Genomic DNA, 23,051 nt, shown 5'->3' with positions numbered 1-23,051 from the left:
GAGGGCTGGGGTGCTGGGAAGGCCTCAATCTTATAAATTGAAAGATCATCTTAGATGATTCTGATTAATTCCTTCTTGCCTTGAGAATTACAATTTCACCATTTGGCTGTAGCTTGTCTAAATATTTACAGCCGAGAAATGTGTTAATGAAACAAATCAGGACAGACATGCTCTTGAATCAAGGGTTCTCAAAATTCAGTGTGCCTGAGAATCACCTAGAAGCTTGCTTAAAACATAAAATGCCAGGCTTACCCCACTGAATATGATACAGTGGTCTTTGCTGAATATTTGCTGAATGAATGAATGCTACAGCAGGGACTATTGGTAGCTAACACATAAATAGGAGCACCTATCTGAGTGAAACACTCCTCAAAAATATTTGTGAGACTATTTTTTTAATCAAATAATTGTAATTACAAAGAAGAGACTAAAAATCTGAATACTTCAGGACGTTTTAATTACGTATTTATTTGGTTAAAGAACAGCCACTTACCGAAGTGAGTATAGGAAAGGGTATCATTGAGAATGAGAATTTTCTGATCATGCAGGATTTTAATGATACTTCTAGTTTCGGTCTGGTGGAAATCATAGCTTGTGGTTGTTATCACAATCTCTTCCCCCACCTTAGAAAAATTCAAGTGCCAAATTCAAGAACAGTTTTTAAAATAGGTGTCTATTTCTTAATAGTAACTATTAAATAATTCTAATTTAATTTTATCTGATTAGCAATCATGGTATTATCAGAAAGAAGAAACTATACATTTAGGTCTCTAAAAATAAATACGCTTGTGTTTGATATTAAGAATTCTAAATTTTGAATTATCTCAGCATTTCCTTAAATTTAATTCAGTCATTAAATAAAATCCCAGGTGCTATACTTTTTTAAAATTAAATAGACTAAAGCAAATATATTCATATGTTTATTAAAAACTGGTCAGGATAATATTCTTAAAAATACTTAAATACATAATACTTAAAGAAATAATAAATAAATAAAAATGCATAAATCAACTTTAAAAATTTCCCCAGATTTTTTTTTACACATTTAACTATCATTTGATATTCCTGAAAAGTGGGAAAGACATACATAAAAATTATTTTTTACCCAAAAACTTTTATATTTTCCTTTCATGACTAACATGTTCATAATGTTCTTTATATATTCTGAAGGACCTTTGAGACTACAATTTTTAAATGCCTGCTATCTGGCCAGCTTTTTGAGTGCAAGCTAATTGCAAAATATACACTTCTTATCTGGTTAATCATATAAGAAAATAAACGCCCAGGAGAATAAAGAAGAAACCTTTTCCAAATGACCCACTATGTGTATTCACTTTCCATCACACATTATTTCCTCTACCTGCCAATCCACAGCATCCATCAGAGACAGGACTTTGGAACCTGCCTGTGCAGTCTCTGAGAGCTTAGTTTTATATATTGACCGTGGAATTCCATGGAGATCCAGCTCACCAAACACCCCTGAAGGAGAAAAACACATCCCTATTTATTTACTACACAGTACTGAGTTAAGTCTTAGTACAAAACAGTTCACTGATATATTTTAATAAGCGACTGGACATTTTAGAATGAATGGAATGAATTGGGGTGTCTGCTCAGGGCTATATAAGAAGGCTTTGACCATTTGACCCACTTCTGGGAATCTGTCCATAGAAATTAAAGGCAGTACACAAGGAAACATGAATGAGGATGCTCACTATAGTAACATTTGGAAATATTAGAAAACTAGAATTATTCCAAATGTACATCAATAGCAGAATGATGGAATAAATTATAACACACGAATACAGTAGAGCAATATGCTATAGAAAGGAAGTGTTATCTATAAATATTGATCTAGAAAGATATCTATAATATGTTAACTGAGAAAAGAAAATTGCATAATAAAATATTTAGTTTGACTAAGTTTTTGTAAAAGGCACAACACTACCACCACAAATCAATATATGTAATAGGAATATGGGCATAGAGAAAAAACATGGGAAGACACACAAAATTTGTTAACTAATGCTAGTTTCCACAAGAGTGGTTAGAATCCAAAAGATATCTAATTTTTCTTCATATTTTTTCTTGATATTGTTCTGTATTTGAAATGTTACCTTTGAAATAAAATAATAAACACATAAAAGCAAAATTTCTTTTTAAAATTGAATTTGTCTGCCCCTGGACATTCACCAGGGGAAAGCTGACTAATTCAATCTCAAGCCATTTTTTATCCCCTTATTTACTGACTGCCACTGTTTTAGAAATTGTATAGTGTAGCAATTATAGCACACGCTAGTATGTGTCTTTTTAGTAAATATGCAGTAGTATTAATAAACGCAGTTATTAATTGTGACCAAATTAAACCTGCTCACTTCCTTTGCTTTCTGGGCTCAAATAGGAATATGCACAAGCCATACAAATGCAACTGGGAGGTTAAAGTTTGTGTGTTATCCTATCAACCGTTGCGATAGGACAACAGACAGCAGAGTCAACTAATCCACAGATTATTAATCCTATAAATGGAATAATGGGCAGAAAAGTTACCTTTTAGGAGAAAAGCACTAAAATATGAAAAGTATTATTGTTTATATAAAGGAGAGATTATAAAGAAAAACGGATTGGAGAAGTAATATACATATGGAGAGATCTGCTAATGTTAGTTTTGCAAAGAATTATATTTTGATTTAAAATGTACACATCTATATCTATTTTAATGTGATATGATTTAATTTTAAAAATCTCTGCTACTTTTATAACCCTTCATTATAAATAAATGTCTGTAAAAACTTCTCAAACCATAACATCAGGAACTGATAACAAGGACCTCAGTATATGTTTTAAAATAGATTCTCAAAACTGATATGACACTTTTGGTATCTGGAAACGCATACCTAAGACCTTTGATCCTTGATTTGGTCCTTCTGGAAGAGCCCACTCCGGTGTAGAATGATTTCCTCTAAGAACAATCTGTAATTCTCCTTTAAAAGGGTTATCTTCCCAGCCACCAATTAATCTACCCCCCTGCAGTGAAGGAGAAAATTGTTAACACTTAAAAACTGAGCAGAAAAAAATTTCCTCCATAAAAAAAGAAAGAATTAGGAAGATACTGGCAGCCTCCTCCAGTAAAAATGAATGAATTTCATTATACAAAGAATGGTATTGTAACTGGATGTGACCTTAATTTAACCCACTCACTTTGGGATAGGCAGTTTATATGATTTTTCCCAAGTCAAACTCATTGTTACTTACCGCAAGAACTGGACCTAAAACTGAGACCTGCTTAGACCTAAACTACTGCTATTTGGACAGATCACACTTTTTTAGGACAATATGACATAGATAACAGGTACCCTTCACACTTACATCCCAGCAATGCCAATTATGAACCATCATTATTAATAATAATAGCTATTTCTAGATGCTTGCTGATTCTATGTCAGGCATAATGTGTAAGGCTTTATGTATATTATATCTTTAACTTTTATACTAAAGCCACAAATTAGTAGTATTATTCTCATTTTATAAGAAGACTGATGCCAAAAGAGGTCAAATAACTTACCCAACTAACAAACAGTGAGGTAAAGATGAGATCGTAGCTTTAATTTAACTCAAACCTCATGCATCTAACTGAAGTATCACATATCTCTAAAGCATTAAAAGATCCGTTTTATCGAAGAAAAGCTACAAAACATTTTTATTTTTTAATTTTTTTTTTGAGGAAGATTAGCCAATCCTCCTCTTTTTGCTGAGGAAGACTGGCCCTGAGCTAACATCTGTGCCCATCTTCCTCTACTTTACCTGTGGGACGCCTACCACAGTATGGCTTTTACCAAGCGGTGCCATGTCTGCGCCCGGATCTGAACCGGCAAACCCCGGGCCGCTGAGAAGCAGAATGTTGTACTTAACCGCTGCGCCACCAGGCGGGCCCCCATTTTTATTTTTTTAATGGTGCTTAATAACTTTTAGGTTAGGCCATTCTTTTTAATGAACAATAATAGAAGACTGACAGAGCAATTAAACTGATTAAACTGTTACATATTCAAGAACATCTAAGGTTTATGAGAAAATGAGGTGATTGTTCCAAACACTTGAAATATTTTTATTAGTCCGATCCTGTTTTCATAATTCCATGTAAGTCCATTCATTTTAAGAAACACTGTTTAAAAAAAAGAATAAAGCTTAAATTCTTTTAATTTTTTCTAGAACTCTTGGGGATTCTCTGTTGGAGCAAGTTTTGAGTTTAACTTTACTTAATAATAATACAAATATTCTATGTAGGATTGACAATGGGCAAACCTCACACTCAACAGTAGCATGCTAACTCTCCTTAAGGAATGTTTAGTCCACAATCTGAAGGAAAGCAGAAGTATAGTGGACTTACATGAGGCTCACATTTCGTGGGCTAGAGTCAGTTGTATTTTTCATTCACCTCAATGGTATATGTTTTGTTATAATTTGTTCAGTACATCTCCCACATTTTAGAATTTGGTTAATAAGGGGATAAATGAAAAGACCCTCACTCTTACCTGCAGGAATATGTAGGTAGCATTCAAAACAACTTTTCTGTGAGAAGACTCTGCAGCTTCCACATTATGCTTATCTTCCAGTTCTAGAACCCCCCAAATAATGAGCCTTTCCATTGGTGGAATATCTGTGTCTGCTACAATCCATGTCCCTATAAAACAATACTTTAATATAAGAAATATAACATAATTCATAGACACTTGCCTATACATAAAACATTGGCAACTCAGTGAATTCTGGTTTTGAAGTTTGCAACCATTTTTCCACACAATGATGGATTCTCGTCTTGTCCAGATGATCTACAGGTTTAAATCCACATAAAACTCAGAGGGCTGGGTCTTGTATCCGGGACACAATAATAGAATCCTTCTCCATTTGCTGTTTCCCCAAGGTGCGCTGGATAAAGGTGGAATGCTAACTACTGGGGCATCTATCCTCATGTTGCATAACACAAGCATTTTATTTCTTTATGTTTATGTATTTACCTTCGGGAATAACCACATTTGCTCCTGGATGAGGTACGGTATAATTATTTTCTCGAGATGATTGCCAAAAATAATCATTTGACCATAAGCTGAAAAGAGAAGAGAAAAAGTTCCGTTGTTTTCTTTTTATATATTTAATGACTATCTCCTTAGGGCGTGGCACAATACTAGATATTTGGGGGATGATAGAATGCAAATTAGATAGTTTATAATTTCACTAAGTAGACAAGCTAATGTGTTTAGTTAGTAAAATACTCAACACACACAACTACATATGTAGTTTTATTCTCCATTGAAGAAAACTTCCTTTCTATCCACAATCTGAATCACTTTTTCTCCCACTAAATCCTTAATGCGATACTCTAATTTTGTCTAAAATGTCAATTATTTAATTTCCTTATAGGATTTCCCATGGCGGAAAAGGGAAAAGTATCTTTTGTCCATTTATACACTTACATACACGGTGCTGTTTCATGGGGAAAGGGTCAGGAGGACACAGCTTGAGTCTGTGAAGGGAGGGATGGAAGAATGCTCTCTGAATTGGCAAGAATTAGTCAATGAGGTTAAGCCCCTGTGCTAGGGACAGGAATGGCAGGTCTGTAACCAGAGTGAAGGTTACGTTAAATCAAAATAAATATGGAAAGTGCACTGGAGGAAAGACAGTCTTTACTTTTCATCACTATACTTTCTAGAAACTACCTTTTAATGCAAATTATTGTAAAGAATATTATAAAGTTAACAGTATTTTCCCACTAGAAAATGTTCACAGAAGTTGCTCTCCTGACCTAAAAAACTCAGAAATTCTATGATACTAATTCTGGAATTCTATTAAAGGGCCACATACGGGTTGTTTCATTAAAATGTATATTTTTATTATGCATTTGTATTACTGAGAAATCTGTTGATCAAAAATCCTGTTCTAAAAAATTTGTCTAATGGGTTCAAAAGAGAGGATAGCAGTTAGATTACTTAGACTCATAGTAATACATTATTTTTATGAAGTAATTTCAATGGAGATTTTTTTAGGGTTGAATCTATCTAACTAAATAAGCTGACTAGCATCGTACAGATTCAATCATTGATTTTTATCTAGCTTTTCTCAAGATTAATAGCCTTTCATTTTTATACCCACCAGTACTGTCACTATCACTATGCATATGTTATACATTCTTCTTCTTGTTGCCTGTTGTTATGATCAATAAAGCCCAAACCCTCCTAAACTGAGCATTTGTGTGTTGTGCAGCTAGAGCTTTACATTCTAACCCTGAGGTACCAGTTCTGGATCAAGATTCTGTTTGTTTTCACTGATAGCTATCTGCATAATACGAATTAATAAACCAACGATAGCTATTCCAGTAAGCAGAACTCAAACTGTGGGGGCAAAACAACCTATACTGTGACATAGACACGTAGCATATCAGCGTATACTTCTATCACATCTTAGTCGAAACCAATCTAAATCTATTACATGAGTCTTAATAAATATTAATTACTTAATAATTTTATCTTCCTTAGCCTCTATAAGGGCTTTTTGGGCCAATAACCTTGATGGTCCATATCTCTTATAAAGCTCTCCGGAGTCTTTTTATGCTTCCCTGCTTCTCCACTGTCCTGTAATACTCACAGAGTAGCAAAAGTGGTCTTTTCAAAATGTAATTTGTGGTATGTCACCTCTCAGCTGGACAGCATTTAAAGGCTTCCCGTATTCCTTAATACTAACTGCCTGCATGACCTGAATGGTCTGGTGTCCACCTGTTTCCAACAACATCTCCAGGGCACTCTCCCACGCACACTGTGGTTCAGCCATGTTGATTTTCTCTCAGTTCATAGATATGTGACACTCTTTCCCACATCAGCACCTCTGCTCAAGTTGCACCCTTGGTCTTGAACACTCCTCTCTCACCCTTCACCCGGCCAGCTCTTCCTTGTCCTTTGGGTCTCAGCTGTAATGTCCCCTCCTTTGAGAGGCTGTTCCTAAGCACTTTTCCCAAAGGAGATCCCTACCACGTTGCTCTCTGTCCCAATACCATATCCATTCCTTTTTAAAACCTGTAATTACAACTCACAATTATTTTCTGTTTACTTTTTCATTTGTTTGTTTGCTTGTGTTGGGTCTGTCTCTTTGGATAGAATGTGGGTGTTTTGAGGGACCACATCTATGTTGTCCATGATCGACTCCCCAGTGTTCAGCACAGTGCCTGGCACATAGCAGGTGCTCAGTAAATATTCTGTCATGGTTGCATTAATATATAAACAAATTAAATTATTATTATTATTATTATGTACAATAGCCACTACATGTGGCTATATTTCAAAATATGTATATTTTGAAACGTAATTCACTTAACAAATAACATTGATTTGTATTTGATGTAGAGTAGTGGGCTCTTAAGTGCCCACTAAATGTTAGCTTTTATCACCACCATTATTATTTTTATGATTATTATTTCTCTATAAGGGACACAAATATACATCAAATCAGGATAACGCCTTTAAGGGTCTTAAAGACTAGTATCCTCATACACGGTAATTATTATAATTCAAGGTAGAAAGTGATATTTTACGTAAGAAAAAAAGGTAAAAGGCTATATAAGTTTCAAAGATAGAAAAATTATTTTTAACTAGAAGAATTAACATATATTAAGAGCTCAAATATTTGAAATGAAATTAAATAAGTCATATTTTGAGGTTTGACCAAGATAGTTATTCTAGAGAAACAGACACAACCTGCTAAGAAAGCATCGGATTAACAAGGAGACTTAAGTTCTGGTGCTATTCTGGATGTCATTGGAAAGTTCTGTGATATCAGGGAATTCACTTAAGGTCACTGGGCTTCAGCTTTCTTAACTGTATAATAAAGGAGTTGATCTAATCCGGATCTAACATTCTGCAAGGCTGAGATTAACCAGTAACTTTCAGATGCAATTTTCATGAGCTTTTTCCCTTTTCTCAACAGGGTGGTTGTAAGGTTCAGGTGAAACAGTGAGTGTGGAAGTGCTTTGTAACCTACAAGGCCCTGTGCAGGAGGAGGGCACTGTGCATTATTCCCTCATCCAGGAGTGACATATGAAAAGAATTATTTCAAGAGCTATTGAAGAGTATTAACAAACAAAAGGCCTTATATACTTATATGTGGCTGGTCGCTTCCTGGGAATTGGTTTTCTTGATGAGGGATGTACAGGAAAGCAATCCTGGAGCACGCAGCAGTAAGCTTGGAAATTAATAATAACATCTTTCACATCAGGATCCAGAGTCCCAGAAATGGGCTGGCTCTGATGAAGGTCATTTCTTCCTGACACTGAAAATGAATTAAAAGCAGCTTAAATTAACATGATGATCAAAGTATTTGAATATAAACAAAATCACAGCAATTTGAAAATATCTTTAGAGAGTAACTTGATACAATTCAAATGTATGGAATAAATATGGAGAAAGACAAAATGCACATCTTATTGAGAAGCCATAGTCAAAATATCTTGGCAAAAATGAATACTTTAGAACTCAATTAAAATTTATTCTTAAATATTTTTGTTAAAAAAAATAAATAATAAAAATGGAAACAAAATACATGACAGCTTCCATTGTACTCATTTCCCCTAATTTTGTAAAATGTTGGGGTCACGTGTAAGAGTGTTGGTATTATCTCCAAAGGTAAAATGTAAATTCTTAATTCAGCTCAAGACCTTTTCCAGCATAAAGTTAGTCTCCAGTCCTTTCATTCAACAAACATTTCTTGAATCCTGCTATATAGGGGGTACTGTATAACAAATTTGCCCATTAAGTATTTTTTTCTCCTCTTTTAGACAAAGCATAGATAACATAATCACTTCTGCCTAATGAATACATACCTAAGTAATACAGAGTACTAGTGTTTGCTTCCAGGTGCCAGTCTCCATTCTTGCTAGTATTCCAATCCAGTGGATTGGAGGAGCCATTCCGCATATCAATAATATTAAACATATCAGGATTTTGAGTGAAGTTATGAGATATGATTACATAGTCTTCTTCCTAAAAAAGTTTGCAAAAATATGTAACTTGTTTTATATGTTAATACCCTGTATAATACACATTAATTTTGATGACATATAATCCATATATTAAGACAAGTTTTTTTTTTTCCTTAAGATTGGCACCTGGGCTAAGAACTGTTGCCAATCTTTTTTTTTTTTCTACTTTATCTCCCCAAACACCCCCTGTACACAGTTGTATATCTTAGCTGCAGGTCCTTGTAGTTGTGGGATGTGGGACGCCGCCTCAATGTGGCCTGATGAGCAGTGCCATGTCCGCACCCAGGATCCGAACCCTGGGCCTCCGAAGTGGAGCACGTGAACTTAACCACTTGGCCACGGAGATGGCCCCTAAGACAAGTTTTAGTTTGTTTCTCATCTTGCATTTATATTTTGTTTTTTGACATTTCACACATCTATGGAAATAATGCCAACTCTACCAAGGTAATGAAAATCTCTCTCTCTCTGTCTCTCTGTCTCTCTCTCTCTCTATATATACATACATAAATATATGTATGTATTTAGAGAATATTTTATTTCTCTAGTGTTTGAAAACATTTAAAACAATGCTAGGTATTGTTTTTGGCTGCTCATATACACCGTAAGAAGAAGAACATGAAAGGGGATGAAAACACCCAATTCAGGATACTGGTTACCATTAGAGGTGGAGAACAGGGAATGAGTTTAGGGTGAGCCGGCTATACAGGGGTCTTCCACTTCAACTAAAATGTTCACTTCTTTTAAAAAAATCAAAGGTAAATATTCATAGAATGCTAGATTCAGAGAAAGCGAGCTGGTGGACATACAGGACTTGGACTGTTACTTTCTTTGTTTGACATATTTCATAATACATATAATAAAGCCCTTAACTGGTACCTGAAACATCATAAGCACACAATGAATGTCAGTTATCATCACGGTAATAATAACAGGGCACAAGCTTAGTACTACAGGAATATGGCAGAAAGATTGCTTACTTTGACTCTTAAACAAACTTTCTTTTTTTAGTTTGCTTTTTATATTTAGGGGTGGGTTGTGAAGGGTGTGTCGGGCTGGAACAGGTCAATATGTGTGGCAAGGGCATCCTGGGCCTAACAACTGGCGTAAGGATGAGAGTGTAGGCTGCGTTTGAGTGATATGCAATCATAATTATTAGAAGATGGGTTTTATAGCTCTTTGTTTACCTTAAATCCATAGAATGTTGATGTATATGATATGTTGGTTATTTGATCTACACCTTTAAAGTACCAGTTAATGTGCTTTGCATTTGGAATCAGAGCCATCCATCCAGACATATGAGTCAGTCGCTTCTTCTGAAAGGGAACAACGCTTGTGCCTGTAGGAGAACATAAAACAAATAATTGTAATCTCTATCTCTAGAAGATTTCTCCTTTTATGAACAAGTGCAAATGTAAAACATTAGTCTAGTCTACAGGTCTCTAAAGAGGTCAGTACAGCATTTCACTACTTATGCTCTGTCTTCGTTGAACTGAAGGTCCCACTGTTTAATATTACACTTAAATGAAACTTAAAATGCTTTCTCCCTTGGGGTCGTGAGTTGAGATGGAGCCTTTATTCCTTAGGGAAAGATAAAATTGAAACGATGACTATTACGACTACTACAACAAAAGTGCTTAAATATGTTAATACAATGCTTTAAATATCATTGATCTGAAATATAATTCCATTTCTATTCTTTTAAGAACTTAATTCTTCAGAATCCTTGATTTGCAATGTATGCCAACATATGTTCTGATTCTTTATTAAATTCTCCTATATTTGTTGATTTATAATCTGCATAGCAAGTGCTAATGGAAAGTTTTGATTCAGAGCCCCGAAGAAACTAGTTTACAACTAGTCCTACCACTAACACTGGCCCCGATACCCTAAATTTTGTGAGTGACAAACTTGGAACTTGAACTACCTGTTATGGGAAAAACTATATTATCTAGTAAAGCTCTGGTCATAAGACAGTGCCTGACAACTTCAGTAGAAGATTTGAAAAGATCTCTTACAATATAAAGAAAAGATCTGTGATTTTTGCCCATATTCTGTTTTTTTTCTCTCCCTTACCTCTCTCTTTTCATCTCTGATTGAAGTTTATATTAAATTTACAAGCTCTTCCCTTAAAAATTTAGGAGGAAGTAGCTAGAAGCAAGATTATAAAATTAACTGTCATCCTTTTTCTTTGGGAGATAAGGGAAAAAAATAAATTCCAATATCAAGGGAGAACAAATTCACTAATTAATAGGCTTATGAATTAGTATTCGTTTTGAAAGGGCCATGAGAAGAGGCAGTAAAACTTTATTGTTCCAAAAGACCTGCAATGTATGAGAAGAACTCTGATAATTTGGATTATTCAGCAAATATCCACTCCTCTCTCCTCCTTGAAGGGAGAGTAGACTTCCCCGCCCCGTTGACATTGGGTGACCTCCTTGGCCTGAGGGATACTAGCAGAACTGACACTCAACAAAGGCTTGAAAAGTACTCGCTGGGTGAGGCTTGCTGTCTTGAGCCTCTGCCACAGCAATGAGAAGAGGCTTCCCAGGCAGCTGCTCTCCCTGCAGCCTGAGCCCCGCGATGAGCATGCGTGGAGCAACCTGAATTCAACCCTTGGGGAAGAAGAAAGCCCACTGGATCCTCTCCTGGAAGCAATGGGGGCTGAGCCAAGCTCAGCCCAGCTACCAACCAACCCAGCCCTCAGACACATGAGTGAAAACAAGGATTGTAGGTTTAAGCTATTGAGTTGGGGATAGTCTGTGGTGAAGCAATAGCTGACTTATATAAAAGCTAATTAAATCACCCCAAACCTCTGGAACTTCCTCTTATGTTTGCCAGAATCAAACCCCACTGAAGTTTGCTAATGCGTGGAATTATACTTCAATCTGACATTTCTTGATAATTCAGTTTCATAAGTAAAACTAACTTTCATTTTCATAGTTACCTGTGTTTTTCTGAATATTTTTTTGGCTGCAATTATTTTTAGTATATTGATTTTAAGCATCTTAGACTGAAGTGTAGACTCTTTGAAGTTGGTATTTTAAAAAATAGTATCATTAAGAGTAAGTAGCTCAAATTAATTTGCCATCTGGTCTAACTTTATACATATATTTATGTAAAGATTCACTGTCATGTGTGAGATGCTTTGATAAAGATATATAAAGATATATGTAGGGGCCAGCCCCGTGGCCAAGCGCTCCCCTTCAGGGGCCCAGGGTTTTGCTGGTTCGGATCCTGGGCGCGGACATGGCACTGCTCATCAAGCCATGCTGAGGTGGTGTCCCATATGCCACGACTAGAGGGACCCACAACTAAAAATACACAACTATGTACAGGGGGGCATTGGGGAGAAAAAAAAAAGGAAAAAAAAATCTAAAAGATATATATAAAGTTATACCAAGTCTTATTTCCCAGTGATCTAGTATGCTTGTTGAACTTGTGATTCATTTAGCACACATACAAATCAAAACAAAAGACCTCTTTTTCTGATTTTAATTTTCAGTAGTAAATCCTTGTATTTGACTTCAATGGAGAGAGAATAAAAATAGCCAAATTTGCCTATTGAAAGCTGATTTATTTTTTATGTCACATTAAAAAGGAAAGGGCCTGGCATGATGTTTTCTCAATTCTCCAATTTGGTCCTAGTACTGCAACCAATTTCACTGTAATTTAATACCTACTGACTTTCTGCTATTTGCAACATCCTGTGTTGAGTTTTGTGGGTGACACAAAGATAAGTTTATAGATCTTGCCTTCAAGGTGTTCACAGCTTAGTAATTAAATAAAAATCTTAATTCTTGAAGGGAGTAGGCCAAAGGGCACAGAGACTTCCCAAGAAAGCGACAACCTCATAAATTCAGAAATATTAGACTTCTTGAATCAAAAAGCAAACACACAAACAAAACTCCTCCCTAAAATCAGCACCACCACCAACACCAAAAAACCAATCTAGAGACTTGAAATGTTCAAATATTACTGCTTCAATATTAGTAACTAAAGGTAGATATACTTTGTCATGTTGTATGTTTAAAATAATTTACTTAGGAAGGCTACACATCTCTGAGTTCTCTGTAAAACTATTTTAAACCATGCTTTATAAAATATTTATGTTCAGTCTACTCATAGCTGTGCTATAAAGTATTTGGTGAAATGATTAAAAATTTTATCATAAGTATCTATTTTACGACACATTAATGAATACACTAAAATATTATCTCACCAAATAAAATACAGTCCTGCGATGCATAATGACATTTCTGTCAGTGACAGACCGCATATATGACAGTGATCTCATAAGATTAGTACTATATAGCCTAGGTGTATAGGCTATATACACCATCTAGATTTGTATGCCATCTTGGTTTGTGTAAGTATGCTCTGATCTTTGCACAATGACAAAATCACCCAATGACGCATTTCTAAGAACATATCCCCATCGTTAAGTGATACATGACTGCAATTTCCTCTGCTTTTGATGTTTTGGTTCCTTTCATTTTAGCCTGTCAGTTTTTTGGTTGTTTTTCTTTCTTTCTTTTCTTTTGGTGAAGAAGATCAACCCTGAGCTAACATCTGTGCAAATCTTCCTCTATTTTGTATGTGGGACACCGCCACAGCATGGCTTGACAAACAGTGTGGAGGTCTGTGCCCCAGATCTGAACCTGCAAATCTGGCACCATGAAAGTGCAGCATGCAAACTTAACCACTGTGCCACCAGGCCAGCCCCTTAGCCTGTCAGTTTTTAACTGGAAGAAAACATTCACGGATACTCTGCCTAAAATATTGCTTATTGCACTCTAGTCTCTAAAAGTTTAAGTGATGTTGCTCCATTGTGGACATCTAATTATTGGAAAAAAAGGAATGGCTTCTGGGTTCATGTCACTAAGTTACTGAGACAGAGGTATAACTCTTACTCATATCGTAGGTATATGACCCTTTCAATTCGTAGGAGGATAAAACCTTAGTAAGAATGTTTTAAATCTAGTAACTTATATCATCATAATAAATGACAGAAGTGGTGCTATGTACTTATTGTTTGGCCTGCAGATCCACTGTTCACCATTCTCCTTAGGTTTGGACAGTGGGAAGTACAGGAAGGAGAAGAGAGGGAAGGAAGAAGGTGAAGGAGAGGTCCTTACTTCCCTGACTCCCTGTGGGGAGGTATGGGGTTCTCAGTGCGCTCCGGGATCTCTCAACCAAAGGGTCCACCTTCTGTCAGCAACCTGCTTCACACAGCTCTCTCTGTCTCTGAGTTCACATAACTGTTCCTTCCCTTCACCTCTTCAGGCCTCGTGATGGTAACAACACATTTCTCCTACCAGCCCTTTAAAGAGCTCAATGGTGGCTGTTTTCTGGATGCCAGAGAAGCTGGTGGAGGATGCTGCAATGCAATTGGGTTCCCTGATCTCAGGAGGAGTAATGGGATCCAAAAGAGGTAGGAAGTGGTACTTAACCATCAGATATAAGGGTAGGTTTAATTAACACAATAACTATTGGCCAGAGGAATAAAGCATTCTAATTTGTAGGAATCTCTGGTGATAGCTAGTTAATCTCAGGGTTCCTAAAAATAAAATGGGTAGGTAGCATATGAAGGTCATGTTTGGCACACATAGGAAGAAAAATTATATATGTCTTGGAGGACAGAAATTGAACTCAAGTTACCCAGGCGGAAATTCACTGCTTCTTACTTATTTCCTGGATCGAAGCCAATTTGCAGGCTGGGAATCCCTCCACTGAATGGGAGGAATCTGTGGCCATTTATCAGGCTACCGCACACTAGGGAGAGGAAACTATCCAGACCTTCCAAGAGTTCTTAGATCCTGGCTCTGAACTGATGCTAGTCTTCAAACACCCTAAATGCCACCATGCTAACATGGTCTACCAGCCAGAGTGGGATCTAATGAAGGGCAGGTGGTAGATCAGGTCTTTGCTCAGCCTCACAGATAGTCCACTGGGGCCCGTGGCCCATCCTATGGTTCCTTCTCCAGTTCCAGAATGTGTAGCAGGAACAGATATAGAACTCTGTTTGAAGAACAGAAGTTGAAATTCTTATGATAAATATTTTAATTAGAGGATCTGATAACATGGAGTGGAATAACAAAATTCCAGCACGTCCTGATGGATTTGACACAGGTAATTTTAGCAGCTTCAGTGTGACCGGTATAATCATGCTACGGATTTTCAAAATTCATTTGGCTTATATTAAGATACATGATTTTAGTTTTGAATTGCAAATTTCTACCTTGTCAATATCATTAAATGTGAATTTGGAAATGCTGATAGCATTTTCAAGTAACGTTATGAAAGTATTTGCAATATACTGGAGAAAATGGTTAATGTTGATACTATTCCAGGAGAAATAAGTGCACTTGGATTCTGTTGATAAAGTCTATTTCTATATTCATGGTTCCTTATTATATGTTTAGATTAGACTTTAGTGATGACAGTTTTACATAGTGTCATCAAGAAGCTACATTGTTTAGAATTATGCAGAAAATGTAGAAAACTATCTTTGATAATAACCTGTGTAGCAAATCTTTGATTCATCAATGTTTTTCTATTTTCCAAAATCTGCAGTCCATCAGAACAGTGTATGTGAGAGTAGATTAATTGTAGGTCAATATTTTAGCTAATAACTCCTAGACAGATGATGACTGGATGGATGTAATGATAAAGAGATAGATAAATAGCTCTGAGCCAGTCAGAATAGACTACGTCAGGTATGATGGGAATAGATATACTTAGTAACTGGAAGAATTCCACACTGGTTCCCTAAATGAAGCAAGGGAAAATCTGGTAGGAAGGACTGAGCGAACACTCTGGGCACCATGCCTCCCTGCTCCTTTACAAGATAATATACTAACCGCAATTCCAAACCCTGGAGGGAGAAAATACAGATATTAGAGCTACAATGAAAGATCTGAGGGATGTGAGGATCAGGATTCCTACCACATTCCCATTTAATTTGCTTGTTTGGCTGGTGCAAATGCCAGACGGATCATGAATAACGATAGTAAATTAATGCAATCTAGTTAGGTAATGATGTCAAGCACATCTGGTGTTGCAGGTACAGTGTCTTTACTGAAACAAATCAGTACATCAACAGTCTCTGGTGCCTAGTGTGCAGCTAGTGACTAGCAAACGCTCCCCCCAACCCATTTCAATCAGCGAAGATAATCAAAAGCATTTGCCTTCAGTGGCAGGAACAGTGGTATATTTTTACTGTCTCGCTCCAAGGGCTATGTCAACCTTCCTGCTCTCTGTCATAACATTGGCTGGAGGTTCCTTAATTAGCAGAATATCATGCTGGTCCATGCGTTTATTCAATACTCCTCACATGCCCACTTTGGGTGTGTTATTTGTTTCCTGCCTATCTTCTGACTGATATAAATATCATGCTTTTTCCAATGTTGTAAACAGTGAGAGACAACTCAAGAAGATGATGATGAAAACTGAGGAAAACATATTTAAATTAGTGGCACAAACTATTATATTTCACTTACCAAAAGAGTCTGAGAGAACCACATCCTTTTCGAGCAGAGACACTGGGGAAGGCTTGTTGAATGCTAAACGGTGGAAGCTGACTGAGGCATCACAGACGGCCCCGGGGAACCCAACACTCCACTCGGCTTCCTGATTGCAGTGAGAAGGGTCCAGCAGCAGGCTGTGTGGAATGACCGTGTGTCCCTTGTGACCTAGGACATGAACACAACAGCATGTTTCCTATTTCATGTTAGAAAACTAAAAAACCAAACTGTCTACAAGCTATAGGTACTGTGACCCATAGTACCACCAATAAAATCTAAAAGTCTGGGTAATTTTTTTTTGGCATGGGGCAAGAGGACCTCACACAGAGGCTTTGCAGTGGACTCTCCCATCACGGAGCTTATTGTGAATGTAGCTGAAACACAGGATCTGAAGCCCCTATGAGAGCCAAAGTAGAGGATGGGAAGTGGAACAAGTAATGTGGTCAAGGACACACGGAAGGATTCAAATCTAGGCAGTCCGACCATGGAGCCTATACTCACAATTGATGGACTGCCAGCTCACATTAAAAATCTAAGCTAAATTCAGTAAACTAATAAAGGTTACACACAGCTTTGCATATTAGAACCATCCAAATGTTTCCCTTTTAGAGCCACAATTAGAACAGGAGACAGACGTCAACAACTGTGGTTGAGAACTCAGTTTGTTTAAATATTGAGATTCCATCTTTCAAGATGGAATATTGATTCTTCCATCTTTCAAGAACTTTCAAAAGTAAACTGTTAATATCTGTAAGTTCAATTGTAAATTGTCTCCCTCTTATAGAGAATTATGCAGAATCTCTCTCTCACACATACATACACCCTTGCTATCTTATTTAGACAAGTCTTTATCATTAAAAATTTGTAAAGCCACTAAATTCTAGAAACTATGAATATTTACAGAAAACGTGACATACTCTGAACTTGAAATGGTAAAAAAAATTTAACTTACAAAGTAGGTTAAGTTTTATGATAGAGTTAACATATTATTTGAACTAATTCCAATCTTAAAGTTTATTTTTTCTTTTATTATTATTTGTGTGTGTGTGTGCGAGAGAGGAAGATTCACCCTCAGCTAACATCTGTTGCCAATCCTCCTCTTTCCTTTTTGCTTGAGGAAGATTAGCCCTGAGCTAACATCCGTGTCAATGTTCTTCCACTTTGTATGTGGGATGCCTCCACAGCATGGCTGATGAGTGGAGTAGGTCTGCAACTGGGATCCTAACCTGTGAACCTGGGCCACCAAAGTGGAGCACACCGAACTTTAGCCACTCAGCCATGGGGCCAGCCCCCTTTTTTAAAAATTATTTTATTGAGGTCATATTGGCTTATAACATTGTGTAAATTTCACGTGTACATTATTATATTTCAGTTTCTGTATAGACTGTGTCATGTCCACCACCAACAGTCCAGTTTTTATCCATTGCCATACATTGTGCCCCTTCACCCCTTTCGCCCTTCCCCCACCCTCTTCCCCTCTGGTAACCACTAATCTTTTCTCCTTATCTATATGTTTATCTTCCACATATGAGTGAAATCAAAAGGTATTTTTCTTTGTCTGACTTATTTCAATACTCTCTACGTCCATCCATATTATTGCAAATGGCGTGATTTTGAAAAGAAAAAGGTTAACAGCAAGCCTATAACTTATTACTTCCCTTTAAAGTACTTTAGCAGGCTATATCCAGTCTGTTGACATTGCTTATGCAAATAAACCTGAAATTTATACATTTATGGGGCATGACTAGCTGGAGAATTTGGGTAGTAATATAAACAGTGTCTTATCGGTATAATTAACTGAGTATAAAATGGGGAAGTTCTAAAACTGAGACGGCTTCCTTTTGTGACCAATAAATATTGCTCAAAATCTGCTGCTAATTCAAAATCAAACTGCAAATGCAGGAGAAAAAGGACACATTTGCAGGCTGCTTCTGACAGTTTGGGGCTCCTCCAGAAAAGAATGTCTCATCTGTGTCTAGTGTTGACCTATATCTTTAAATCATTAGTTACATTTGCTACTGGGTAAGACCTGTGATTCACGTGAGTCTGCTTAGACAATTCCAATCTCTGTGTTAACATAAACATATTTCCAATGTATTTTTCAGAAATTAAGACACAGCATTACCTGTAAGCGAACCATCAACATCAATCAGTACCGCTTCATGTTCCCATCGAAAGCCAGCCTTGTTCGGTGTGCGAAAATACTGGATGTCAACAAATTTTGCACTCCAACCTCCACATCTGTCATTACAAACTCCAGTGATGGACGTCACTCCCAAAGCTACACAGTTGGGACGGTCAAAGTTCATAAAGTGTATGGAAGATACAGTCAAGCCTTCACTAAATGGGAGAACCAGGCCTTTTGTTGTGCAAAATGCAGACCCCATCCCCAATTCATCAAGATGACCAACTATTTTGGCATTTTTAATAACCGCTCCATTGGTTTCACCCCATCCTCCAACAAAAGGAGCCAGGATCCTCTTGGTCTCTATTCCAGCCTCATAATTATTTACCATCACAAAGTTATGGAACTGAAGGGCACCTCCATTGACCCATTCTGCTCCTTTTTGACAGTTCCAAGTAGTAAGTGAATTAAATCTTGCAGGTATTGGCACTGTAGAAGTACAAGATCCTGTTTGCATGGGGAAATATTCTTCAAATATCCACATTCCAAACCAACCTTGAGAATGCACAGTGTTGTTAAAGAATTCTCCAAGAGGAACTCTTTTTTGGCAAATGTTTCGGTCATAGGATGGCCCATCAGGGTGGTTGTTCATTCGATACCAAAAGCCAAAGTGAGTGCCACCAGCAGCTGCATTGTGTCGTATGGTGTTGTTTGGGTTGGTTACCCAAAAGGCAGCTGGGGTCACATCATCATTCAGAAGACTAGTACTTTGCTGTACAAATACTGCCAAGTTATATTGCAGGATATTGCCATGTTCAATACCATCTTCTATAAAAAATGCTCCTCCCTTGATATCATATATAATATTCCTCTCAACCAGAAGGTGATGTGTGTTATGGATAGTAACAGCTCTGTTATAGGCCTGGTGAATTGCACAGCCTCTCACATAAGATTTAAACTGTAAATCTCCGAGCAGATGCCAATGTATTGGATATCGCCCCAACCGGAAAGCCTGGCCAGCATGGAATATCTGTCAAGCCCAGAAATCACAGCTATTTAGTGATACACATAGATTCACAGTTTGCCTGGCTCATATTTTCTTATTTCACAATGTCTCCAATTTTATATTAATTAACTCTTATATCTCCAATATTATTCATATTTATCATTTGAAAATGTTATTTGACCCCAACCCATCTTGTTTTATTCAATATATAACAGCCCACACTTGTTACCAAATAAATTAGTGCATAAAAGAATGAATTAATTAACAAAGCCATCTTTGACTCTTCTGCTTTTCGCTTTGGTCTATTACTAACCTTTTGTGTTTAGCAAAATAAACCTCTCAAAGACTTCTTTTCCTCCTTCACTTTGATTCTTACATAATCATAAGGAACACCTCTTAAATGTTTACCATGTGCCAGATATTGTGCTAAGTGTCTTATATGCATGATCACAGCCTTTACCACAATGCTACGAAGCAGCCACTTATCATTAACTTCATTTTAAAGATGAAGAAATCAAAATTTACACAGGCTGAGTATCTTGTTCATGGTCCCAGAGATCCATTCAAACCCAAGCTGGTCAGATTCTAGAGTTGGTGCTCTTATTAACCACTCTGCTGTATGTTCTTTCAGTAGGTCTATGATCTAATGATCTAACGTAGAGGACGCCAGCATGTACAAGAGGGGTGTGTGTGTGTGTGTGTGTGTGTGTGTGTGTATGATCCCATAAGGTTGGGAAACAAAATGTGAGGGCATCTATTTATTTTTATTCTTCATCTAAAAGTAAAAAATAAACCACTACTAATATTTAATATACGGAATGACCCTGGCAACGTCACTCAGTCCATATCTCAGATGTCACATATGTGTAACATATCCTAGGAACAAGGGAGTTTCACAAACTACGTGTTGACTCTATCATCCTCAATGGTTTGTTTTCAGTCTAAGCATTCCCAGTTTAATGGATTTATGGATTTTACTATTCTTCCCTCCCTCTGCCTCCCTCCCTTCTTTCCTTCCTTCATCTTTTTTACTGAATACTTGATAAACAATATGCTAAACTCTGATTATATAGCCTGAATATGAGTAAGATACAGAAAGGCTCCTAATCTCTTGGGGATACTTTGCATATTCATTCATTTATGTATATATTTGTTCAATTAATAATCAACTGAGAATCTGCTATATGCCAAGCACTGTTTCAGCCACAGAGAAATCAGCAGAAAACCAGAAAGTCAAAATCTCTGAACTGAGTTTATGTTCTAGAGGGAGAGACTAAAAATAGGTACAATTTCAGGAGTTATGAGTAAATCAATGAAAACATGGGTTTGAGCAGTAATTTCAAATAAAGATGGTGAGAAAAGGCCTCTCTGAAGAGAGAACATTTGAGAAGAGATTTGACTGAAATGATAGTGTGAACCCTGCTAGTATTTGGCGAAGAAGCACTCACTTCAAGGAGAATGAAGAGCCAGCGCAAAGAAACTGAGACAGGAGTGTGCTCAACATGGTCAACGGACCCAAAGAGGCCCATGTGGCTAGCATAGCATGGGCCAGGGGTAGAGCCACAGGAGATGAAGTCAGGGGCCAGATTGTGGACATTGTTTGGGTCTTGTGCAAAGCACTTGAACTTTTTGTTTTAGGTATAACATGAAGCCATTGAACAAGGTGCAATAAGATCTGATTTATACTTTAAACTTTTTACGTTGGCTGTGCTGTGGAGATTCCATTGGAGAAAGGTTGAAGCAGGAGGTCAGCTAGGAGAAACTCATAGAGTCCAGGTGATGGTGGCCTGGTGAGAGGTTGGGTAGAGGAGGTGCCAAGAGAGTGGATTCAGAATACAGCATTTTGTGAGCAGAGCGGATATAACTTGCTGAAGAATTTGATGTGGGGTGTGAGAAAAATAGGGAAACAAAATTTTGGCATGATTAAATGGGTGCATAATTGGGTGTATTTATGTCTTATGTACATATTATGTCTATTTCCTCATCTGTCTTCTCTACCAGATTATAAGTAGCATCAGGCAAACAGCAGGAGCCCAGTGCTAGTTCATTGTATGAATAACCTTCTGCAAACCACTGTGATTTAACAATAATGCCTCTTACCTCCACATATTCTATTCTTCCAGTGACCATGTTAACACCAGGTATAGGAGCATGAAACATAATGCAGCCTCCAAACTGGTCACTTCCTATTTCTTCTCCAAACTTTCCTTGGAGACATGTCTGTGTAGCAAATTCACCTTTAAAAATATTTTTTCAGACATCACAAAGAAAAACCATGTCAAAATCCCCTAATTATATAAAGATTTTTCCCCATGCCTAACTATATTTTTTACTCACATATAATTTTAATCTCATACTGAAACATACTGAAAACATTGCCTTCACATCATATCCTATACATAGTAAGAAAAGCAAGTACCTTCTCTTGTTCATCCTCACATTCCCCATAGTAGTTACTATAGCATTTTTCAAAGATACTAAATAAGTGTTTGAATGGTTGAATGACTACCGTGGGGGATCAGAATTGGCCTCCCTAAAATGTGTCTCTTTGCCTTGATTATTTTTGAAAACAAAAGACTGTGAAAGAAACTTTGACCTTCCCCCAACAACCTAAAAGAATTTAAGCTAGAAGGCCTGTCCCAGGAGGGAGCTAATACCATAAGATAACTACAGTATAATGTGAAATAGAGGGGATAGACAGAAAGGCACCAGCAAGTCCATTTTTACCAAAGTTCTGTCTTGTGGGTCACATTGTCTATAGATGGCCCAGCAAATACTTGTTTAGCAAACATTTGCTTTTCCATCTCCATGTAAATTGCTTTCCTCCCCTTTGAAGTCCCAAACCACTACTCTCAACATCTTCTTTTGTCTTTAGCTCAACACGGGTTTTAAGGTGGTGGCTTCGGCCATTCTGGCGAGTTACTCAGTTTTCCTGGGTTTCTCCTATGTACACGTTATTAAACTTTGTTTGATTCTCTCCTGTTATTCTCTCTCATGTCAATTTAACTCTTAGACCAGCCAAAAGAACCCAGAGGGTAGAGGAACTGTCTTCCTCTCCTAAAATACTGATAAAGGTATTTTGTCTTATTATCTCTGAAGCTTTACCCCAAGATTTGGGATTAACATAAGTAATGAAATCTTCTACTTGTATAACACTAGAAAATGCATTATGTCACTTAATTCTTACAGCTATAGTAAGTGGGCAGAAAAAGTCTTCTTATTTTAAACAGGATGAAATTAGGTTTCACGGACATTGTGAGATGATGCAGACGAACTGGGATCAGAACGCAGGTCATTTGACATTGAGTACAATGAGCTTTGTCTTATATTTCCCATTGAAGAAAAGGCTACATCTAAGCTGTATTTGTTAGTATTCAA

The 23,051-nt window shown here is 37.0% G+C and overlaps 1 protein-coding gene across 4 annotated transcripts in view; it reads right to left on the bottom strand.

The window, feature by feature from the left end:
* The window catches only part of PKHD1L1 (PKHD1 like 1), a 150,401-nt gene that overhangs the window by 42,346 nt on the left and 85,004 nt on the right, over positions 1-23,051 (bottom strand). For all 4 annotated transcript variants that reach the window (XR_011421351.1, XR_011421352.1, XM_070221703.1 and 1 more), the window contains exons 48-58: positions 21,774-21,910; positions 18,668-19,697; positions 16,519-16,710; positions 10,204-10,355; positions 8,861-9,020; positions 8,139-8,310; positions 5,013-5,101; positions 4,530-4,678; positions 2,895-3,024; positions 1,361-1,479; positions 494-623 (exon numbers count right to left, since the gene is read on the bottom strand). Coding sequence is in view for 2 of the 4 variants with exons in the window: in XM_070221703.1 (XP_070077804.1) it covers positions 494-623; positions 1,361-1,479; positions 2,895-3,024; positions 4,530-4,678; positions 5,013-5,101; positions 8,139-8,310; positions 8,861-9,020; positions 10,204-10,355; positions 16,519-16,710; positions 18,668-19,697; positions 21,774-21,910 (2,460 nt within the window). In the remaining 2 variants the exon portion in view is untranslated. The remainder of the gene's footprint in view (positions 1-493; positions 624-1,360; positions 1,480-2,894; positions 3,025-4,529; positions 4,679-5,012; positions 5,102-8,138; positions 8,311-8,860; positions 9,021-10,203; positions 10,356-16,518; positions 16,711-18,667; positions 19,698-21,773; positions 21,911-23,051) is intronic.

The sequence above is a fragment of the Equus caballus genome, chromosome 9 (assembly GCF_041296265.1).
Source record: "Equus caballus isolate H_3958 breed thoroughbred chromosome 9, TB-T2T, whole genome shotgun sequence".
NCBI classification, from domain to species: Eukaryota; Metazoa; Chordata; class Mammalia; order Perissodactyla; family Equidae; genus Equus; species Equus caballus.
This window is presented reverse-complemented; position numbering and strand designations above follow the sequence as displayed.